Source organism: Aedes albopictus, chromosome 2 (genome assembly GCF_035046485.1).
Source record: "Aedes albopictus strain Foshan chromosome 2, AalbF5, whole genome shotgun sequence".
Taxonomy (NCBI): Eukaryota; Metazoa; Arthropoda; class Insecta; order Diptera; family Culicidae; genus Aedes; species Aedes albopictus.
The window spans coordinates 267,867,534-267,887,804 of record NC_085137.1 but is presented as its reverse complement, the minus strand read 5'-3'; the positions used below and the strand labels follow the sequence as shown (position 1 = coordinate 267,887,804).

Here is a 20,271-nt window from a genome sequence, read left to right as displayed (position 1 = left end):
CATGATATATTTTGTTTGTTTGTATTTTTTATAACAATTAGAAATTTGTTTTTTTTTCTTAACTGCGCAGAGGTACATGGAGTAGTGGTTAGGCACCGGCCCGAGTTCAAATCTCAGTAAGTAAAAAACATCAAAAATTATTTCAAGGTATTAGTCAATTTGGATTCCATATGTACTAATGTGCCTTAAAAGTAAATTACTTTTAAGGATTAAACGCATTTTTTTCATTTTTTCGAAGCTTATTTTTAAGCTGAATAGCGTTCCTTTCGGTTCGGTTCGGTTAATTACTTAAAAAGTGAGCTGAATAGAATGCTACTTGTGGTAATCCAAAGTTATTCCTTAACTACAGCTTTCTAATAACTCATTCACTGTTGGTATTCTTTCAACCAGATAAAAAGGAATTCCAGAGAAAAGATTTGACACGTCTTAACACTTCAGATACATATTTTATTATGCTTCGTTTCTAGCGATAATCCCAAGACTACTTAGATGTATAATAGTATCACATCTCCTTTTCTATCATTTTTTTTTTAAATTAATCTAACTCCACAAATGTTTCACAACTGATTTTAGTTTTTAAATGTTTAATTTTGTTTTAACAAATAGGAATCGAGTGTTCAATCTGTATTCTTGCTGCTGCTTCACTGTTATTCTCTGAATTCTCCAGATCCATCACATGAAGGACTTAACAGATACTTAACAGAAAACTGTGAAAGATTTTCTTGACTCAGAATGACAAAAGCTGATGCAGATTATTGAAATTTATCAAAAAAAAAACAAAACTTTAATTATCAATCATAAGATTTTTTCAATTTTGCATCAACTGTTTCACTATTGAAGCAATTGGTGAGAACATTGGACTTTATGATTTTACAATCTTATCTTTAAAACTATTGAATCTTTTTTTTAAATTCTGGAAGTTATATGTACACATTTTACGTTTAAGTTCTAAATTGAAGAACTGTACAATAAGAATCAGAAACGTGATCAGAAATCTTTAGCGAGAGTAAGTTGAAGGTTATGTAGTAAATATAATGTAGATGCATGAATCACTATGATACACAGAATATTTCCTATTTTACATTATTTGAACAGTTTACTATGCAACACGTTTTTCATAGTTCGAGATTCAACTTATTACAGTTACGCTGTTGGTCAGATGAGATACATTTGCCAAATCATAAATATAAGCGTTTTTTAAGAAAACTGTAAAAGACTTGCTCTCCAGTAATTTTAGTGATCTATTGTTATAGTATACTCTTTTTTTTGTTAATTCTCTACTAGACAGAAGTTGCTTTTCATCACCTATTTCCTATTAAAATTCAAAAAAAAAATATTGAGAGCCCTCTTACTCAATTGACTATTTTGCTTTCGTATGTCTTACAACAGTTACGGAGATACCATCAGTGTGCCAGTATCACAAACAATTTGTTGATTGTGCTAACGTAAGAACATTCACGATCACAAAATACGCGAACACGAGACGGAACACAACACTTATCGTTCTTACTAATTAAAAGGAACTTTAAAAATTACCTTTTTAGTCGACCGGTTTCGGGCTCGAAGTTGCCCATCTACGGGACGATGTCCGACCGTCGGTAAAGTACGGTAAAGCAGGGCACAGGAAGTTCGAAAACGACAACAACTGAGAAATTGCCAGAAGTGCTAAGAGGTGCTAAGTGCAGAGAGTCATGCCACCATACCATCAGCGACATCCAGGCCCCTGGCATCAATGAAATATATCGTAGCCAACATTTAACTGCCTTATACTCATATTCATGCAAATTGAAACGAGCGCGTAATCAACAAACGCAGCTTTTGTTTGATGTTGTGAGCCACACACGAAATCACATTTACAATGCGTGTTTGTTGGGTTGCTTTATTCAACTAATCGGGTGCTTCTCTTACCGTACATTAATATTAAAGCGAGTTTGAAGTGTTTTGTGATCAAACCAGATGGAAAAAAATGATTCCAAAAACTGATCAACAAACCAAAATAAACGTTAAACAACAAATAGTTGATGTTTTCACATTTAACAGTGGGCGCTATTTATTAGCGCCCAGGTCTACCATGATTCCAATGCAATGATGTAGGCCGTGTCAGGGGCCTGGCGACATCTGTTTAAACAATTTAATCACGCCCCTTTTAAAAAATGCTTTGAAATATTCTTCAACATCTATACCCATTTCAATATTTTTAACGTTGCAAAACACGCTTTAAACATTCATCTTGAAGAAGAGGGAAAACACTTGTCCTCAAATGTAACAGCAAATTAATGAATAAACGACTAATGCGCGGAGGGCGTGATAAAATCGGTACATTACTGTACATATAATATACATAATACATAATAAAAACAGTTTGTTTTACTCACGCAAGGCCATTAACAATAAAATCAGCATCAAACTGCGATTTCCGGCCGAAATAATTTACACTGAAAAAAAAAATTATTACTAAATGTGAAAATTGTGAAATGTTTGAATTGTCATAATTTTTTTGTTTATTAGTTTACCATCACCAAATTTTTATGGTAAATTGCTAATACAAGGGATCGTCTTCCCTAAAAAAAATACGTTGGTAAAAAGATAGGGTTTTGAGTTATTTGAGTATTTGTGGCAAAAATGATATTTTTTAATGTTAAAAAAGATTTTTTTTCACAGTGTATATTTTCTTAGGAATCACCATTTAGTTATCTTTCTTTGCTAAAAAATTCATAGCAATCGAATGAACCATTTTGGCTGTGCAGATTTTTGAATATTTTTGAACCATTTTCACATACACCCTTTTGGAAAGTTAGTCGTGATTCAAAATAAAAATTTGATATCGAAAAATGGCGATTTAGATGGAACTGAAAAACTGTGCAAATTTTCAGTTCAATAGAAAATCATGAATTAAAAAATTTCCTTAATTTTGATGCTGTTGCTTGGAATCGCTCAGCTATTAAATGCCTATTAAGTCAATTTGTAATGTTTTTCCTTCATTTTAAGTTAGTACAATCAGAGGTAAAATTTCTACTAGAAGTAATCTTATTACATTTGATTCAGGACCGAAGTTAGTAAGTTAGTTTTTTTTAATTTTATTTTAGTACATACTAAAAGTGAAAAATATATATGACGAAAAAATAATATTCAATAATTTGACAAGTGATTTAGCGTTTATTCTACTTTTACATTTCGGCTCTCTAGGCCTCTGGTATTGATCCGCACACAAATATGTGGCATCTTTTGAGTAGATCATTGCGGAAAATTGCATTATATATTCAACCCTCTATTCCGATGAAGTCAATAAAATCTCTAATACGAAATGATCGTGAACCAACCTAGAACCACACCCATCAACATCAGCATCATTTTGCTGATCCCATGCGGTTTGTCGTTTCGTTATACGAAATATAATATGAGTTTTTTTCAATAACATACTCATAAAAGTGGATCAATGAAATATGATCACCCATTCATTGAACATGATATGTAATGTACCTCATGTTGTTTTATTAAATTCAAAACAGGTAGCAGTAAAAATACATTTAGTATATGTACAACGTAGGTAATTATCTACATTTGACCTAAAGAGCAGCACCATTACTACAGTAAAGTTTATCTGGTTGTAGATGCAAATCGAATGTTACTATATTTGATGCAAGTTATTTCAATTACTTTGTATGAACGGTAGAAAAGCTTGCTTGTTCATTCATTATCACTTCATCATGAATATTACAATAGTCATCCTTAGGTGCGCAATGGTTCGATAGAACATTTCTGCACGCATAATCATAGCACTTTGGTAGGTGCTACGAGTGAGCACTGAATTAAATTGGACCAACATTTGAAAAAAACTCAAGACCTTTTTTCGAAAATGCTCCATAGGGCTGAACAGCACCCTGCCCACGTAAACGAACACCGTTATTCAAAAGATCGCTCATATTGATAACGGTTTTAGTTTGTGTGGATAAGTTTATGGGAACTCAGCAGCGACAGCAAAGTCATTGTTTACAAATGCTTGTATGGCCTTTTCAAATGTTGATTAATTAATTTAGCATAGGCACGTCTTCAATAGTGTGCCACAACTGTAGGTAAATAGCATCATAAAAAAGGCAGAAATGTTCTTGTTAAACAGAGTGCTGGTAGTGCTATCTAATTGTTGAGATTGCTATTTTCCAACGTGTTCTCCAATCTTCTTCTATTAATTGTTCCATAAGTTTTATTTGAACGAATTCGTTTTGCGTATACGTATTTGTATTTTTTTTATATTGTTTTAAAATTCAATTCCCGCTTGGAACAATATAAAATTAGAAATAAATCTCCAAAAGAGTAGACGGTGTGAATACATTGCTTTCAATACCATTCTAGCAATTTGAACTGTCGAATAATACCAACCACACAGCCAAAGCGTGTTTTTTAGGATTGCATATTTTACAATAATTTTGTTTGCATTCGTAATGAACATTCCTTAATTGGGTTGTTTGGTGAATAAAATATTGCTTTTTTCTATAGCCTAATCGAAAGAGCTCATTTTTCTGAGTATATCGTGATTTTATTGGATTCCAATACCTTTGTTTTGATGGTTAAATTAACAAAACAGTTTTAATTTTCGTGGATAGAATGACAGTTCAATCGATAAAGTGACAGTTCGACCCGAACAAAAAAATTTCCCCATACAAACTTTAAATGGATTTTAAAAATAGTTCCCGGACTCCAAAAATTATGAAATTTTGGATTTCGACTAATTTTTGGGCGGAGAATTCGATTATGACATAATCCTGATACCCCTAAAGAACCCAATTGCAAATCGTATATGTGGGGAGTGCAACATCTGTCTCCCCATCTATGGGCGGCAATGAGAGAGACACATGACAATAGCTTTGCATATTTAATACAGTTCACTGAAGATCCGTGCAATACACATCGCTAAATAGCACGTTCGTTAGTTTTCCACTGATTACGCGAATACTGAAAGATCCCCGGATCGATTCCCTAGTTCAGTCATCGGTAGGGATTCCACTGCATGGCCAATCCGCCGTGGTACACCTCGAGCGACATATTGTTTCTACAAAAGTAGCGGCTATCGCCTTTTTTGCCTAATGCAACGGCTATCGCCTTTTTTTTCTGCGTAAATGCAGCGGCTATCGCCTTTTTTCCTGCGTAGGGGGATTAGGGGCATAATGGACACCCGGGGCGAAATGGACACCCCTGTTTTTGCCGAAACCGTTGACTTTTATGTAAAACGTTTGATGCATAAGTGTTAAGGAACAAGTAATTCTATTTTTCAAAAGTACCATTTACATTCCTTCAAAATAACCAAAATATCATTGAAATTGAAGTATGTTTTTCATATGGTGGATTTCTTATAATTTCGAAGCAGCAGCAAATAAGGCATTACGAGTGTTTGAGTGTGTCCACCATACAAACAAGTGAATTGTTAGCTTATCTACATGTATACGCAGATTTAGCAATCGATGAAGTATAATATTTTTGATCAGAACTTACTAGAAATAGCAATTTCAATGTTGTAGTCGATTCGGGGCGAAATGAACACTGGCAATTATGAATGGATGTACGCGCATTGCATACTGTTAGGCGTTTTAGAGAGTTTGAAAAGAATCAATCCGATAATTTTAGCCCAAAATTTATTTAATTAACTTTGAAGTTATGTAAACTCGTCTAAGATGGAGTATTATATCTGTGGTATTGATCTCCGTAGACAAATGACTTAACTGGTCGATATTCTCTAAGATACAGCATAAAATTTGCAGGGGTGTCCATTATGCCCCGATGGGTGTCCATTTCGCCCCGTACCTTTCCTGCCAGCCCCAAAAAACACACGCTTTTTAATTCATTATTTCTTCACAATAATGTCATTCTACCAGCTGTGAACGATTGAAATACGTAGGAAACAAGTTAAAGTTGTAGGCCAACTGATAATATGTTAAGTTTTTGTCTGTTATACAGGCCAAACATACTCATTTGCTTAGGGTGTCCATTATGCCCCTAATCCCCCTACATGCAGCGGCTATCGCCTTTTTTCTGCGTAAATGCAGCGACTATCGCCTTTTTTTTCCTGCGTAAATGCAGCGGCTATCGCCATTTTTCTGCGTAATGCAGCGGCTATCGCTTTTTTGGAAGTAGCTCCGAAAATTTTCAAATTTTTGAATTCTTTCCTATGCCCCCCCCCCCCCCCCTTGGGGAAAGTGGGTCCGCATATTTTCAATTTTTCCTTTTGGTTCCTTCTCGGTGGAAGTGGTTCCGCAAATTTTCTTTTTTTTAATTTTTCTTTTTGGTCCCCCCTTGTGGGAAGCAAATTCGCAAGTTTTCAATTTTTTTGAATTTTTGCATTTGTCAACCATTTTCATTTTTTTGAATTTTTTTCATTTGGTCCACCCTTGGGGGAAGTAGGTTCGCAAATTTTCATTTTTTTTAATTTTTTTTCTTTGGTCCCCCCTTAGGGAAAACGGATCCGCAAGTTTTCTTTTTTTGAATTTTTCACTTTGGTCCCCCCTTGGGGGAAGTGGGTTCGGTAGTTTTCAATTTTTTGAATCTTTCCCTTTGGTCCCCCCTTGGGGAAAGCGGATCCGCAAATTTGCAATTTTTTGAATTTTTCCCTTTGGCCCCCCCTTGGGGGAAGTGGGTCCGCAAATTTTCATTTTATTATTTTTTTTTCCTTTGGTCACCCCTGTTGGCCGACCGATCTCTAGAGATATCACACAATCGCGAAAGAAAAACACACAGAATATTCTTACGAATTACAGGACATTTAATCGATGCTTCTACTGAAACAGTTTACTTAGAACTAAACAGATATTGAAAAAAAAAACAACAACAAAAACACTCGATCGGTTTTGGTTCGTCATCGGCAGTGCTGCCAGTATTCTTTTAAAAACAACTTATGAGGGGCGATCACTGACTATCTAACACTCCTCCTCAGTGTGAGCTCCGTCATAACTCTATCTTGTCTTCTATAATTACTGAAATCAAATACAACCATCTTAATCTTCCCTCTCCTCCTGCCACAATACTCCTCCATTCCGTATGCAAAATCTATCTGGGTAACCTTCTCGCGCTTCCTACCCATCCAGTTTAATGTACAACGTACAGCCCTTTCTTCTTCTTACCTACCGCTATAACATCGTTTTCCTTCATAATCATACACTCTTTTGTTTTGAAGCTTACACTGAATCCTTTCTCAACGATACGACTAACAGACAACAAATTGCCAACCAGTCCGGGCACGAACAAAACATTTGTAATAAGAATAACTTGTTTGCCATTCTCTCTGCTAACCGTCAACCTGCCTGTACCAATTCCTCTTGCAAAAACCTCTCTACCATCTGCCAAAACAATCTTCTTTTTACAAGCAACTAATCCTTCCAGAAGCTCTGCTTTTCCGGTCAAATGCGACAAGCAACCAGAGTCCAAACACCAAACTGCTGTCGATTCCATCACTCCTCGTTTTTCCACCTTCAGTAGCAGCAAAACAAACATTTCGGTCGTCGTGAGTCAGTTGCCGCATCTTCGATTGCACCGTAGAAACTTTGGCTTCTTCTTCGTCGTCGTCGTCGTCGTCATTCACGTTCAGTTTCGGGCAATCCCGCCAAAAATGTCCTAATTTCTGGCAGCAGTAGCACTTCTTCTTCTTCCTATCGTTGTTATCGCTGCTGCCACTTTGCGCTCTGGACACACGATACTCATTACGACCATGGGATGAAACTTTCAACGCCGTATTGGGATCCACACTATCACACTTCCGTTTCCACTCGTCAAGCAGCTTGCCCTTCACGTAATCCTGTTTTAACTCATCAACTGGACGACTTTCCAACGCTGTTATAAGGGCATCATAACTTGTCGGCAGACTTGACAAAATGATCGCCACAATCCAATGTTCTTGCAGCCCTTCGCCCAAAGCCACAAGACGGTGCACCAACTCTGCAACTCTCATCAAATGATCTGCCATATTTCCACCTTCCTCCAGTTTCAATGAACAGAGCTTACGGAAAACATATATTTTGTTTGTGAGGGAGCCTCGCTCGTGGTAGTTTTTCAGCGCTTCCCACATGTCGTAAGCCGTTGAGACACCCATAACATGGCACAGCTGATCATTGTCCAGAGCCAAGCCGATTATCGCTCTCGCCTTCCCATCTTTAGCCATCCAACCAGCAGGAATTTCAGTTGGCTTTGGTTGCATCACCACCTCATACAATTCGTCCTTCACTAGCAGCAGCTCCATCCGAAACTTCCAACTTGCCCAGTTGAAGTTGTTGAGCCGTTCGAATTGCACTTTTGCTTCCGCCATTCTGCACTAGCACAAAAATTATTCCGCCACAAAATGTTCTATTTTCTTTCCGATTCGCCGCAATTTTCTCACTCGCGCCGCGCAACTGGACTGGACCCATTACCTGTTGGCCGACCGATCTCTAGAGATATCACACAATCGCGAAAGAAAAACACACAGAATATTCTTACGAATTACAGGACATTTAATCGATGCTTCTACTGAAACAGTTTACTTAGAACTAAACAGATATTGAAAAAAACAACAACAAAAACACTCGATCGGTTTTGGTTCGTCATCGGCAGTGCTGCCAGTATTCTTTTAAAAACAACTTATGAGGGACGATCACTGACTATCTAACAACCCCTTGGAGGAAGAGTGGGGGTTCCCTCATCAATCCTTCCGGTCCGCCTTAGTGTTTTATGCATTATGGTGGCCGGGTGTTGTTCTAGTTTTTCCAGCTGTATTGTAAAGCACTAGCCATAGTCTCGAAATATCTGTCGATGACCAGTTATTGCTGGCAGATGCAGTACATAGAAAGTTTGTCTTAATACGTATCAATCGTCTTTTGACAAACGAGAAAAACTGACCTCACCGATTACCTGTCTCTGAGCCAAATTTAGTATAGAGTCTTCAGTCTCCGATTAGTCGCTTCATGTTTGGTGGAGGCTTTTAATGCAATGGGTTACACAGTCGCTATCCGAATGAAGAGAATGATATTCCGTGTAATATACAGTCCGGATTCGCTGGTTGGGTCACGACTGCGCCCCGATTAGCGAATCGTGTTCGTTCGTTGGGGCAACTGACAACTGATCAAAATGCTCTAGACACACGCAAGTGATGAGAAATACGTCACGGAACACTCACATACTTGCGTAAACGTTCTGTATACAGGAGCTGTGATGCGACGGCGGTCAGACGTCAAACTCGTTTTGACATCTATTTTGACATTGACAGTGCTTTTTAGTCGGGTTTTGTCCCAACCAGTGAACATTCAACCATCGAGACAGCCCATCTAACGAGCTCTCAACGAACGAATCGTCACTGTATCACAATTCAAAAGGGCTGCGATATATTGCATGGAATGGAGAGGCTGAATTGGGTACCCGACCAAGACCCTGCTGGGTGGCGCAAAACTGATGAGTGGCAGACAATAGAATCGTCAATGTCGTAAAGCATATTCATTTATTTAGTTAACATCAAATTCATGATAATACTGAATCAACAATTTGCCGCCATAGTACTCGATTTGCAGCTGCAGCTCTCCAACGTTGGTCACGCCCAACACTCGCCAGATCACGCTCCACCTGGTCCGCCCATCGTGCTCTCTGCGCTTCACGCCTTCTTGTACCAACCGGATGGTTAGCAAACACCAACTTTGCAGGGTTGTTGTCCGGCATTCTTGCAACATGCCCTGCCCATCGTATCCTTCCGGCTTTGGCCACTTTCTGGATGCTGGGTTCGCCATAAAGTGCAGCGAGCTCGTGGTTCATTCTTCTCCGCCACGCACCGTTCTCCTGCACGCCGCCGAAGATCGTCCTTAGCACGCGTCACTCGAAAACTCCGAGTGCTTGCAGGTCCTCCTCGAGCATCGTCCATGTCTCGTGTCCGTAGAGAACCACCGGTCTTATTAACGTCTTGTACATGGTACATTTGGTGCGGGGGTGAATCTTTTTTGACCGCAGTTTCTTCTGGAGCCCATAGTAGGCACTGTTCCTTCGGATAGTCAGTGAGAATAGCACTGTGGACTGTATTTTTAACATTTTTATTGAACGATTGAATTCGCGTACCGATCGCAGTGCTGTACGCAAAGAAACTGAAAAGGTAGTTCAACTATAGTATGTACTGGCCCTCAAACTACTCACATATACAAAGTTAACACTATAGGGTGGCCAATATTTTTCAATAAAGAAATGCACTTATTTTTCTCGAACCATACTCCCCCGCGGTGGGTTGGCCAGCAATCCTCAGCTTAGGCCTCGTCATCAATTGGCAGAACTGCTATCTTCGTGGTTGCTCGTCGATAAAATCCGCTGCTTGTTCGAACATCAACAACTCTTGTAATTCCATCGGTCCCAGCGTAGACTTCCTCGATGCGACCCAGCTTCCACATTTGGGGCGGCATATTATCTACCTTGAGAATTACCAATAGTCCCTTTCGCAATAGTGTAAGTTCCTTATACCACTTGCTACGCCGCTGCAAACTGGTGACGTATTCGGCTGACCATCGCCGCCAAAAACATTGCTTCCTTTTCTGCACATGTTGATATCTTGACAAACTTCACCCGTAACGTGGGTAGATCACCTTAGAATGGTGCGTTGCGGTGTAAGATCTACCAATTCAAATTTTGATCTTGATATTTACCGTATTAATTAATATTCCAAGATCAAAGTTTGATGTTTTTTTGTGTTTTGTAGTTAATTTTGTTTCAATGTACTGCTAATCAACATTTTATTTCAGCAGGTTTGAGGTAAATTTATCGTAAGATATAAATAATGTTGTAAAAATATGCAACTGTGGCGAGCGTATCACTAATATGTAGCTTATTTGACGTACGATGTTAATATTATTTTATATTTCAGATTATCAACCGAAGAATCTGGTAGTTCAACCAAGTGCCATCAAGACGACGAGGAATCCAGGATGAATCGGGCAGACAACGGATTCGAAGAATACTAATAATGGTGTGCCTGAACGTTGACCAAGTGTATCCTTTGGAGTTTACCCTTCCACTAACAACACCCAAATTCCCGTGACACCTAGGCCTGAGAGATCGTAGAGTTGTCTACATTTTTCATAGGTGTCCAAAACTAACCATCCTTTCCCATTCCTCAGCAGTCGCAAGGACGTGGCCAGGACAGTGCTCGACCATTGGAGGATTGCGTCAGTCTTGTCTAAGAGTCAGAGATTAGTCCCAAATCTTTGTGCTTTGGTTCGGACGGGAAGGAGGCAACCCTCATAACAGCGGTCTAGGACTGTACCACCTACGAATTTGTGCGACTCGCTTAATGCTAATGCTAATGCTAATGCTAATGCAGCGGCTATCGCTTTTTTTTTCCTGCGTAAATGCAGCGGCTATCACCTTTTTTCTGCGTAATGCAGCGGCTATCGCCTTTTTCTGCGTAATGCAGCGGCTATCGCCTTTTTTTGCGTAAATGCAGCGGCTATCGCTTTTTTTCCTGCGTAAATGCAGCGGCTATCGCCTTTTTCTGCGTAATGCAGCGGATATCGCCTTTTCCTGCGTAATGCAGCGATTATTCCGATTTTATTGCACTAGTTGTGCCTTTTATCCTGTTCCTCTTTTCCACAGCACTTATCACTTGTTCTGTACTTACTGTTTCAATGTGGTCAAACTGGCCTGGAGGTGGCCATTGTATTATTTTTCCATTTTTCTTTCTGCAAATACCTGGGATTTTTTTCCAATTACTCCTCGTCACCAGATGTGGTAATCCAAAGTTATTCCTTAACTACAGCTTTCTAATAACTCATTCACTGTTGGTATTCTTTCAACCAGATAAGAAGGAATTGCAGAGAAAAGATTTGACACGTCTTAACACTTCAGATACATATTTTATTATTCTTCGTTTCTAGCGATAATATTACTTAGATGTATAATAGTATCACACTACTCATCGTCCTTCGAATAGCTGATTAAGCCCAAACATGCTATTTTATCCGAACTTGTGGTTGCTTGGGTTGTCATTTTATGCAGGATTCAGCGAAAGTTTGGACATATTTAATTTGTTTTAATTTGTACAACGTCCGATAAAAAGTAAGGACCGCTTTTAGCAACGCACGGTGAAAATCATTATGTTTTTGTAGTCCCTAAACCCAAAATAGAAACCACAAGAGGTGAATATTGATAGAGAGAGAGAGAGAGAGAGAGAGAGAGAGAGAGAGAGAGAGAGAGAGAGAGAGAGAGAGAGAGAGAGAGAGAGAGAGAGAGAGAGAGAGAGAGAGAGAGAGACTTGATGTTTTCCAGAACCCTATCACCAACAAACAGACGCAACACTAATAATTCCCACGTACACCGATTCAACGGTTTATTTAATAATTTAATAGTTGGCCAACTGCCCATCTGTGGCGCTCGCAGCGTTTTATCACGCAGAAAAATCTACGGTAAAAATAACCATATTCGACGTAAATTCAAAAGGAATTTGACATTGTTTTGGCCACAATGATAATGTATGATTGTTTTTACAATCCTGTATGATTGTTTTAACAATCCTGTATTATTGTTCCTCAATCGGAAATCTGACTGAAATAACAATAGTTTCAGGCTTTTGACGAGGATGTCAAGCTTGACATCTACGATATTATGGTACTTTCAAAAAAAGTTTTCTTTTACTTTCAATAATATATTTATTAGAAAACAACATGCTTGTTTCTTTTCTCTGGGTTGTTATTAGTTATATTAAAAAAGAGAAAAAAATGTTCTCACAGAAAAATCAGGAAATCTCCTGATTAATCAAATTTACAACTTTTCACAAAGGTCTTACCTTGTCTAACGCATGCCGCACTAATTCAAATTAATTTTCAATTATGCTTTTCATGTACAACAGCTTTGCATAATTTGAAAGCTATCCATTTTCCAGCATTAGAAAAGTTGTAAATGCTTTTTAAAACAAAACATTCTGCTTGGTTTGACAGAAGTGACCAAGGGATTTATCAGTAAAACTTTTGCATCAAAATACTCTGCTTGATTTTATGTTAATATTGTGGTTTTCACAAATCCTATTCGATGCCGAGGGATTGCTCAGTTGAATTGACTTAGAAACAAAGTTGAAATATGTTAGTTTCCACAAGAGTCGCCACAAAACACTGGATTTTTAAATCAAACATAATTTCATATGGATTTTAAATTAGCAAATCTGTTTGAAACTATAAGAATTCACATATTTTCAAAAGAATTTCAATGTTTATATTCAACAATCGTTATTTTAGTTTCAATGTGAACGCTTTTCTGTCCGTGTAGTTCATGTTTTACATTCGCTCACTATTGTCACCTAGTTTACGATTGGCCACTCTATTGGCCAAACTCAGTCCTTTTAGGTTGGGTAAATATGTTTCCGCGACTATGATTTTGAATAGCAATTGCAATTTTTATATCTATCTATATATATAAAAATGAATTTCTGTCTGTCTGTCTGCCTGTCTGACCGCTATGCATTCGGAAACTACTGAACCAATCGGCGTGAAACTTTGTATGTGGGTACTTTTGGGGCCGGGGGAGGTTCTTAGCATAGTGTGAGACTCCTCCGGTCGCTGGAACGGGGGATTCCTAAAGAAATGAACCGGAAATGAGCTGAGAGAGAAGTTCAACACGGTCGCAAACAAAACCAATCCAGAGTGCGAAAAGAACGACAAAAAATAAAATTTATTAAGACAACTAAACACAAACTGTGTATTTCACAGGTAATAAGTAAAGACACTATATGCAAAGACACGAAATGTTCCAATTGGAATTCCAAATTTGCTGTCAATGTTATTCTAAAGACACTATAATATATTATGCATACCATACCATACCATATGCATAGCATACAGTGTCTTTAGTGTTTATCAACGAAAAAAACACTCAAATTTCGCGATTTCTCAATTCACTGAATTGCCCCTCATTTCGCAATAAAAAAAAGTTTGGAAATTTTTCTTCGGAATCCTATAGGAATCCTATAGTCACACTAGTCAAGGCACTCAGGACACTGCATAGATGACTTGATTGTTGAAAAAACGTGCGGAAGGGGGTGTTGTTAAAATTTACCACCGTTGTGCAGATTTTTAGAGAGGTCAACACTAAAAAAGTGAGAAAATGTGTGAAAAATAAAAATAAATAATTTCAATGATATTTTTCCATGAAAGTACAATAAATAACCTTTGTTTTGAGGGCTTCACCTTTTATGTTTGTTATTCCATCCCTACACGGAGAAACGAAAGTATCCAAAAGTGAGTTCTTTCCACCCAACTGCGGGGTTGCGTGCGTCAAGGGTTCATTCACAAATGTCATAACGCTAAAATTGGTCGTTTTCAACACCCACCCACCCCTTCGTAACACTGTTTATATGGGGAAAATTTTATTTTGTTCGAGCTGTAACACCTTGAAGGACACCCACCCACCCCCTCCAGCGTTATGACATTTGTGAACAAGCCCCAAGCCAATTTTGAGTTGATGGGATCGATGTTTATGCTGGGTTCTTCCCGTTTGCCTCCATGTGAAAAAAATACTTAAAAGTAAGTTTTTTTCACCCAACCGAAAAACCGATTAGGTTCTATTCACTCAAATTTGAGTACTGTGGCAGAAACTCAACGTTGAGTTGACGCACTCGAACTGCAAAAGTTGGTCTGTTTCTCTCTTCACTTTCTGACAACAAAAGAAAGAGCGAATGAAAAGGGAGATGAAAAAGAACTCAAATTTGTGTTTAAAAGAACTCAAATTTGAGTTGTTCAGTTTCTCCGTGTAAGATGTACCTGATTTTGTCATTCCGGATTCTAAATGAACATAGCTTTAACCAGTACAGTGAGGATTCGCTCGTTGGGTCACGACTGCGCCCCGATTAGCGAATCGTGTTCGTTCGTTGGGGCAACTGACAACTGATCAAAATTCTCTAGACACACGCAAGTGACGAGAAATACGTCACGAAACACTCACATACTTGCGCAAACGGTCTGTATACATAGGAGCTGCGATGCGACGACGGTCAGATGTCAAACTCGTTTTGACATTGACAGTGCTTTAGTTGGGTTTTGCCACACGCTAAGATCAGTTTACTTATTTTTCTAAAATATGGGTAAATTTTATTCAAATTTGCGAAACTTTACGCAAATATGGGTAAATAAAACTCATATTTTGGAAAAGTGCACAACCTCATTTATAGGTAATATTAATCCATATTTGGGTTACAATTACTCATATTTGTGTCCACATTACCCATATTTGAGTTTTGTTAACCTACACGCTTAGATCAGTTTACCTTTTTTCCAAAAAGTGCACAATCGCAAATATGCGTAAATGATACTCAAATATAGGTTAACAAAACCCAAATATGGGTTAATATTACCTATAAATGAGGTTGTGCACTTTTCCAAAATATGAGTTTTATTTACCCATATTTGCGTAAAGTTTACGCAAATTTGAATAAAATTTACCCATATTTTAAAAAAATAGGTAAACTGATCTTAGCGTGTATATTTGAGTATCATTTACGCATATTTGCTGTTGTGCACTTTTTGGAAAAAAGGTAAACTGATCTAAGCGTGCACAGCTAGTGAACATCCAACCATCGAGACAGCCCATCTACACTCAGAAAACGAGTAAGTCATAAAATGACTATTTTTTATTCACTTGATTACTAAATTAAGTTTATGCATACATATTACTAAAAATTACACAATAATAAAATAGCTTTTAGTATCTCAATGAGTAAAATGAGCTAAGTTTTTCAAGTTTCTAGAATTCAGATCCGCGTTCCTGACTGAAATCAGTTAACAAGTGATTTCATGAAAATTGTTAGTGAAGTGTGTTGGCGCGTTTTACAAGAAAAAAATGCTCGAGATAATGTTCAAATGGAAAATAGTAAATATTTTAATCATCGTTGTATATAAACCTCATTAATCTTGTTTTTATAAATTATATGCAGGATCTGGTGCGATACGTATTATGTAAGTCCGGAGTTAACACAGGAACCATCTCGGAGCGCCTGCAGAAGTATTTACATATAATTATTTGTTATTACCAAGATTATTATTTGTGAAATCATCATAAACAAATTAACATGTTAATGTTTAATCAAGTACGGTAAAAATAAAACTATTGGTAGCAAGTTAATAAAAGTGTCTGATAGTTACTTAAAATTAGTAATTTTTATGCATAGAAAACAGACAATTGAATAACCTGTCAATTTTACAAAAATAGTAAAAAATACTAAAATGTATGCATTGTCGAACTAAATGAGACTTAGTTTTCAGTAACTGTTCGTTACTTAGTAACTTAATGCATGAACCCAGTCGAACCTTCGTTTTGCATGAAAAATATGCATTAATGACTTCTTTTATTTCTGAGTGTAACGAGCCGCCAACGAACGAATCGGAACTGTATATTAATACAACAAAACGATAACCGATTATGTATTCAAAATCTTGTTTTCCGTCCATACTTTTCAAATCACATTTATATCCAAATTTGATGTTGTAAATTTGTTTTCATCGTTTTCACTTTACTGCAAATTGATTACACAATATGTTCTCTCAGTTTCACATCACAACATCAAAATTAGTTTTCAATTTGCTATCAACCTTTGCTCAGGAAACGTATCACTTGAAAGAAATTACTATTAAAATCATCGTCATGTAAACATAATTCCCAATGCCAAACACGCTATGTCACAAAACGCTCAGTAGGTGCCGGTAGCATTGGTAAACAATGACTTTACACGTCGCTCCTGAGCCCCCACAGCTTATTCTCACAAACTACCCAAGAACCCACGGTGTTGAAGCCTTATTGCATGCAGATATACGGTGTACTTAGAGCAATCATTACTTTACATGCAAACTTAAAGTTGATTTAAAGTGGAAATGGGCAATTATGCGACTGCTTCAAGATTATACCAGTATAATCCTAATTTGATTCTATAATTGCCCACTTCCACTTTAAATCAACCTTAAGTTTGCATGTAAAGTAATGATTGCACTAAATACACCGTATATCTGCATGCAATAAGGCTTCACTGCCCATAACTGCATAATTGTAACATTTGCATTTTTTGCCAATATTGAGTTAATACCGGGGATCATCACCCAATCATCAGTACTTTCATCCACCCAAATGAACTTTTTAAGTTTGTTCTGCAAAATGTGAAACAAATACCAAGTCGTTTTGTCTCATTGACTAAAATTAATGAATGTAATCGCATAACAGTCACACTGGAAATACACACTGGTGTCAAAGCGTAATATCAATCAATGTTGGTCTTATTATTTTTTTAACTATTCGTCCAGCATACAAGAAGAGCTGTAGAAAATTTCTTTGCAAAAGGATGAATTTTAAGTTATTGACACATTTTTGAAATTTCGTATCGTCTCCATACTAGCGCATGTTGCAAACTTTAAACTCCATTTTGTACAATGCCTACTTTTGTCGAATGTGACTGTTATGCAGTTATGGGCAGTTCAGCACTGTGGTTACTTGGATAAGACCGTTATCAGATAGAGCAAACATCGATATCTCGGATAACGGTGTTCGTTTGCGTGGGCGGGCTGCTGTTAGGCCCTATGAAGCGTTTTCAAAAAAAGACACAAGACCTCCTGGGCCCTTTTCAAATGTTGCTCCAGAATTTGCAAACTACAGAATATTTGATTTTAATATTCTTTAAAAAAAAAACGATAAGAAATGACTAGAAATGTTAGAAGTGTTACGTGTGCTTGTCTGTGACCCTTGGGCTTCGTGGCCGTGCGGTTAGCGGCGGCAGTCGTCTAGGCGTATCGTAAGCCTCGGAGTGTGGGTTCGATTCCCGCTCCAGTCGGTGGAAACTTTTCGTCAAGCGAAAAATTCATCACTGGGTGTTCTGTGTGTTGTCCGTTGTCTAGTGTAAGTAATGTGTTCAGTCTGTGCAGCCTCTGGCTGAAGACGGCGTGCATTGTCTTTATGCTTTTGTGATTTTATGCAGAATTCATCAAAAGTCATAAGGACATATTTAACCCTCTAATACCCAATCCCGCCTTTGAACGGGGTATCCACTTATCCGCGAGCGGTAATGGCGGCGGCGGGCACAACCAACCGATTCGAATTTTGACGTTTTGTGGGGATCGCAATCGGTTGGCGCCACCGATCGGTGGGTGAAGGGGTGAGGAGGAGAATGAAACTGTTTTGACTTTCCCCCAAGAAACGTCAAATTCCGAACCGGTTTGATATGCCCGCCGCCGCCATTACCGATAGCGGATAAGTGGATAGTTTGAGCATTTTTGTAATTTTTGTTTCGTGGAAAGTCAAATTTTTTATATTTTTGGCTGATATTTAGGACTGTTCTGTATATCTCAAAATGGTTTTTGGTGTATTTGAAAGCGTATTTACATTTTTTTTAAATCATTGAAAAATTGATGTTTTAGTCACCTTTTAGAAGTCATTGTTTATTTTGTATTGAACCGCTACAATTAACATATTTTAAATTTTTCCCAAATCATTCTATTCTTATTTAATAGTTTAAGGGAATCGAATACACTCTAAAATTATTTTTCTTAAAATTACACGGAAAATTAAATTTTCTGTGAAAAAAAATTAAAATAATAATATTTCAACAATTATCCTAAAATCTCGAAATGTTTTCATCTAAAAAAATCCGTTCCCCAAATTGGCTTCCAGGAAAAATATAAAAGTGTGGGGATGTTCAAAAATAAAAATTAGAAAAATCAAAAACTGAAATTCAAGAAATCGAGAATTAAAAAAAAAAAACATCTTCCAAAACATGTTTAAATCGATTTTAGATGACGAAAAATGATATTTAGATCAACATAAAAAATTTGGGAATTAGAGGGTTAATTTGTTTCAGTTTGTACTACGTCCGATAAAAATTGAGGACCACCTTTAGCAACGCACGGTGGAAAATCAATATGTTTTTCAAGTCCCTAAACCCAAAATAGAAACCACTGGTGGGAAGGTGGGGTGCTATTCTAAAATAGCACCCGACAAGGAGTGGTATAATAGGGATGAGGACTCCCGTGGCGGTGCTCTATAGCCATTAAAATTTAAAAGGATTTTTTAAAGTGGATAGTCGCCCATAATGATGATAAACATTCGAATTTCGGCTTAGTTTTCCATTAAGCAGTGAAGTTACTAAACTTACCTCTAATCCATCTAATTTCCTTTTCAAGCGATCATAATCGTCACGAACATCATTAATTGCTTTGCTGTTAGCGCAACGAAGATTTCGAATAACACGATGTTTTCCGGAACTATAAAAAGTTTTTTTTATAAAACATTTGGAAATAAATTTACTATGAAATACATACCTCAACGGAATGCTATCACTTGTAACGCTGCTACAGTCGCTACCTTGCTCACTGTACTTTCCTTCAAGGTCTCCTATTATACCTGGGCTAGATATACCAATCGTATCTGATTCTCCTCCCATTCCTAGGGTCGAATTAAGGACATTTTCGTAGCGAAAAGATACGTTGTCCTCGATGTGGGATGAATTCAAGTCGCGATTGATTTCCATTATGTTGTGATCTGCGTACCATGCTTGATAAATTATTTTATGTTAATACATTCGATATATTGAATAAAAATTGGGTATGTATGGCAAGATGGTTAAGGTGATAAAATCAGAATGTACCTCTTTTTTGTTGGTTTGTGGGTTTGGTAGATTAGATGGGTCAGAAGGCAAGATGGATCAGTACCAGTTTGTACCATTGTACCGATTATTTTTTGCATGGGTTGTGTTTTTCTAGAGCTTGGTCAATTTTTAACAATTGTGACTTGATTTTTTGTACACGGATAGTACTAACCGTGTCTTCATATGTACAAATTTGCATGTGAATTGGTTCGAAATTGAGTAGCTGAGTTGACTGAGCAAAAAATAAACGAACTGAGTGAACAAGGGAATGCAAAGCGAACTCATATATAAACATATATCACACTCAATAGGCCTAATCAGAAGACGTGCGAAGTACCCAAGTAACCACGATGCTCAAGCCTTATTGCATGCAGATATACGGTGTACTTAGAGCAATCATTACTTTATATGCAAACTTAAAGTTGATTTAAAGTGGAACTGGGCAATTATGCGACTGCTCTAAGATTATACCAGTATAATCTTAATTTGATTCTATAATTGCCCACTTCCACTTAAATCAACCTTAAGTTTGCATGTAAAGTAATGATTGCTCTAAGTACACCGTATATCTGCATGCAATAAGGCTTCAGCATCGTGGTTACTTGGGTAGGCGTCCGAACTAGAGTCAGTCTAGTTAGAGTCTGGCGGACTGTCACTTTCTATCGGAGCCAATCGAGCAT

The 20,271-nt window shown here is 37.5% G+C and overlaps 1 protein-coding gene across 11 annotated transcripts in view; it reads right to left on the bottom strand.

Moving 5' to 3' along the window:
* LOC109416672 (transmembrane and coiled-coil domains protein 2) overlaps window positions 1-20,271 on the bottom strand; it is a 510,917-nt gene that overhangs the window by 305,436 nt on the left and 185,210 nt on the right. For 9 of the 11 annotated variants that reach the window (XR_009998194.1, XM_029877000.2, XM_029876998.2 and 6 more), the window contains 2 exons: window positions 19,266-19,497; window positions 19,100-19,208 (listed from right to left, as the gene is read on the bottom strand). Coding sequence is in view for 10 of the 11 variants with exons in the window: in XM_029877000.2 (XP_029732860.1) it covers window positions 19,100-19,208; window positions 19,266-19,497 (341 nt within the window). In the remaining variant the exon portion in view is untranslated. The remainder of the gene's footprint in view (window positions 1-19,099; window positions 19,209-19,265; window positions 19,498-20,271) is intronic. The other 2 variants (XM_029877001.2, XM_029876995.2) reach the window with 1 other exon arrangement.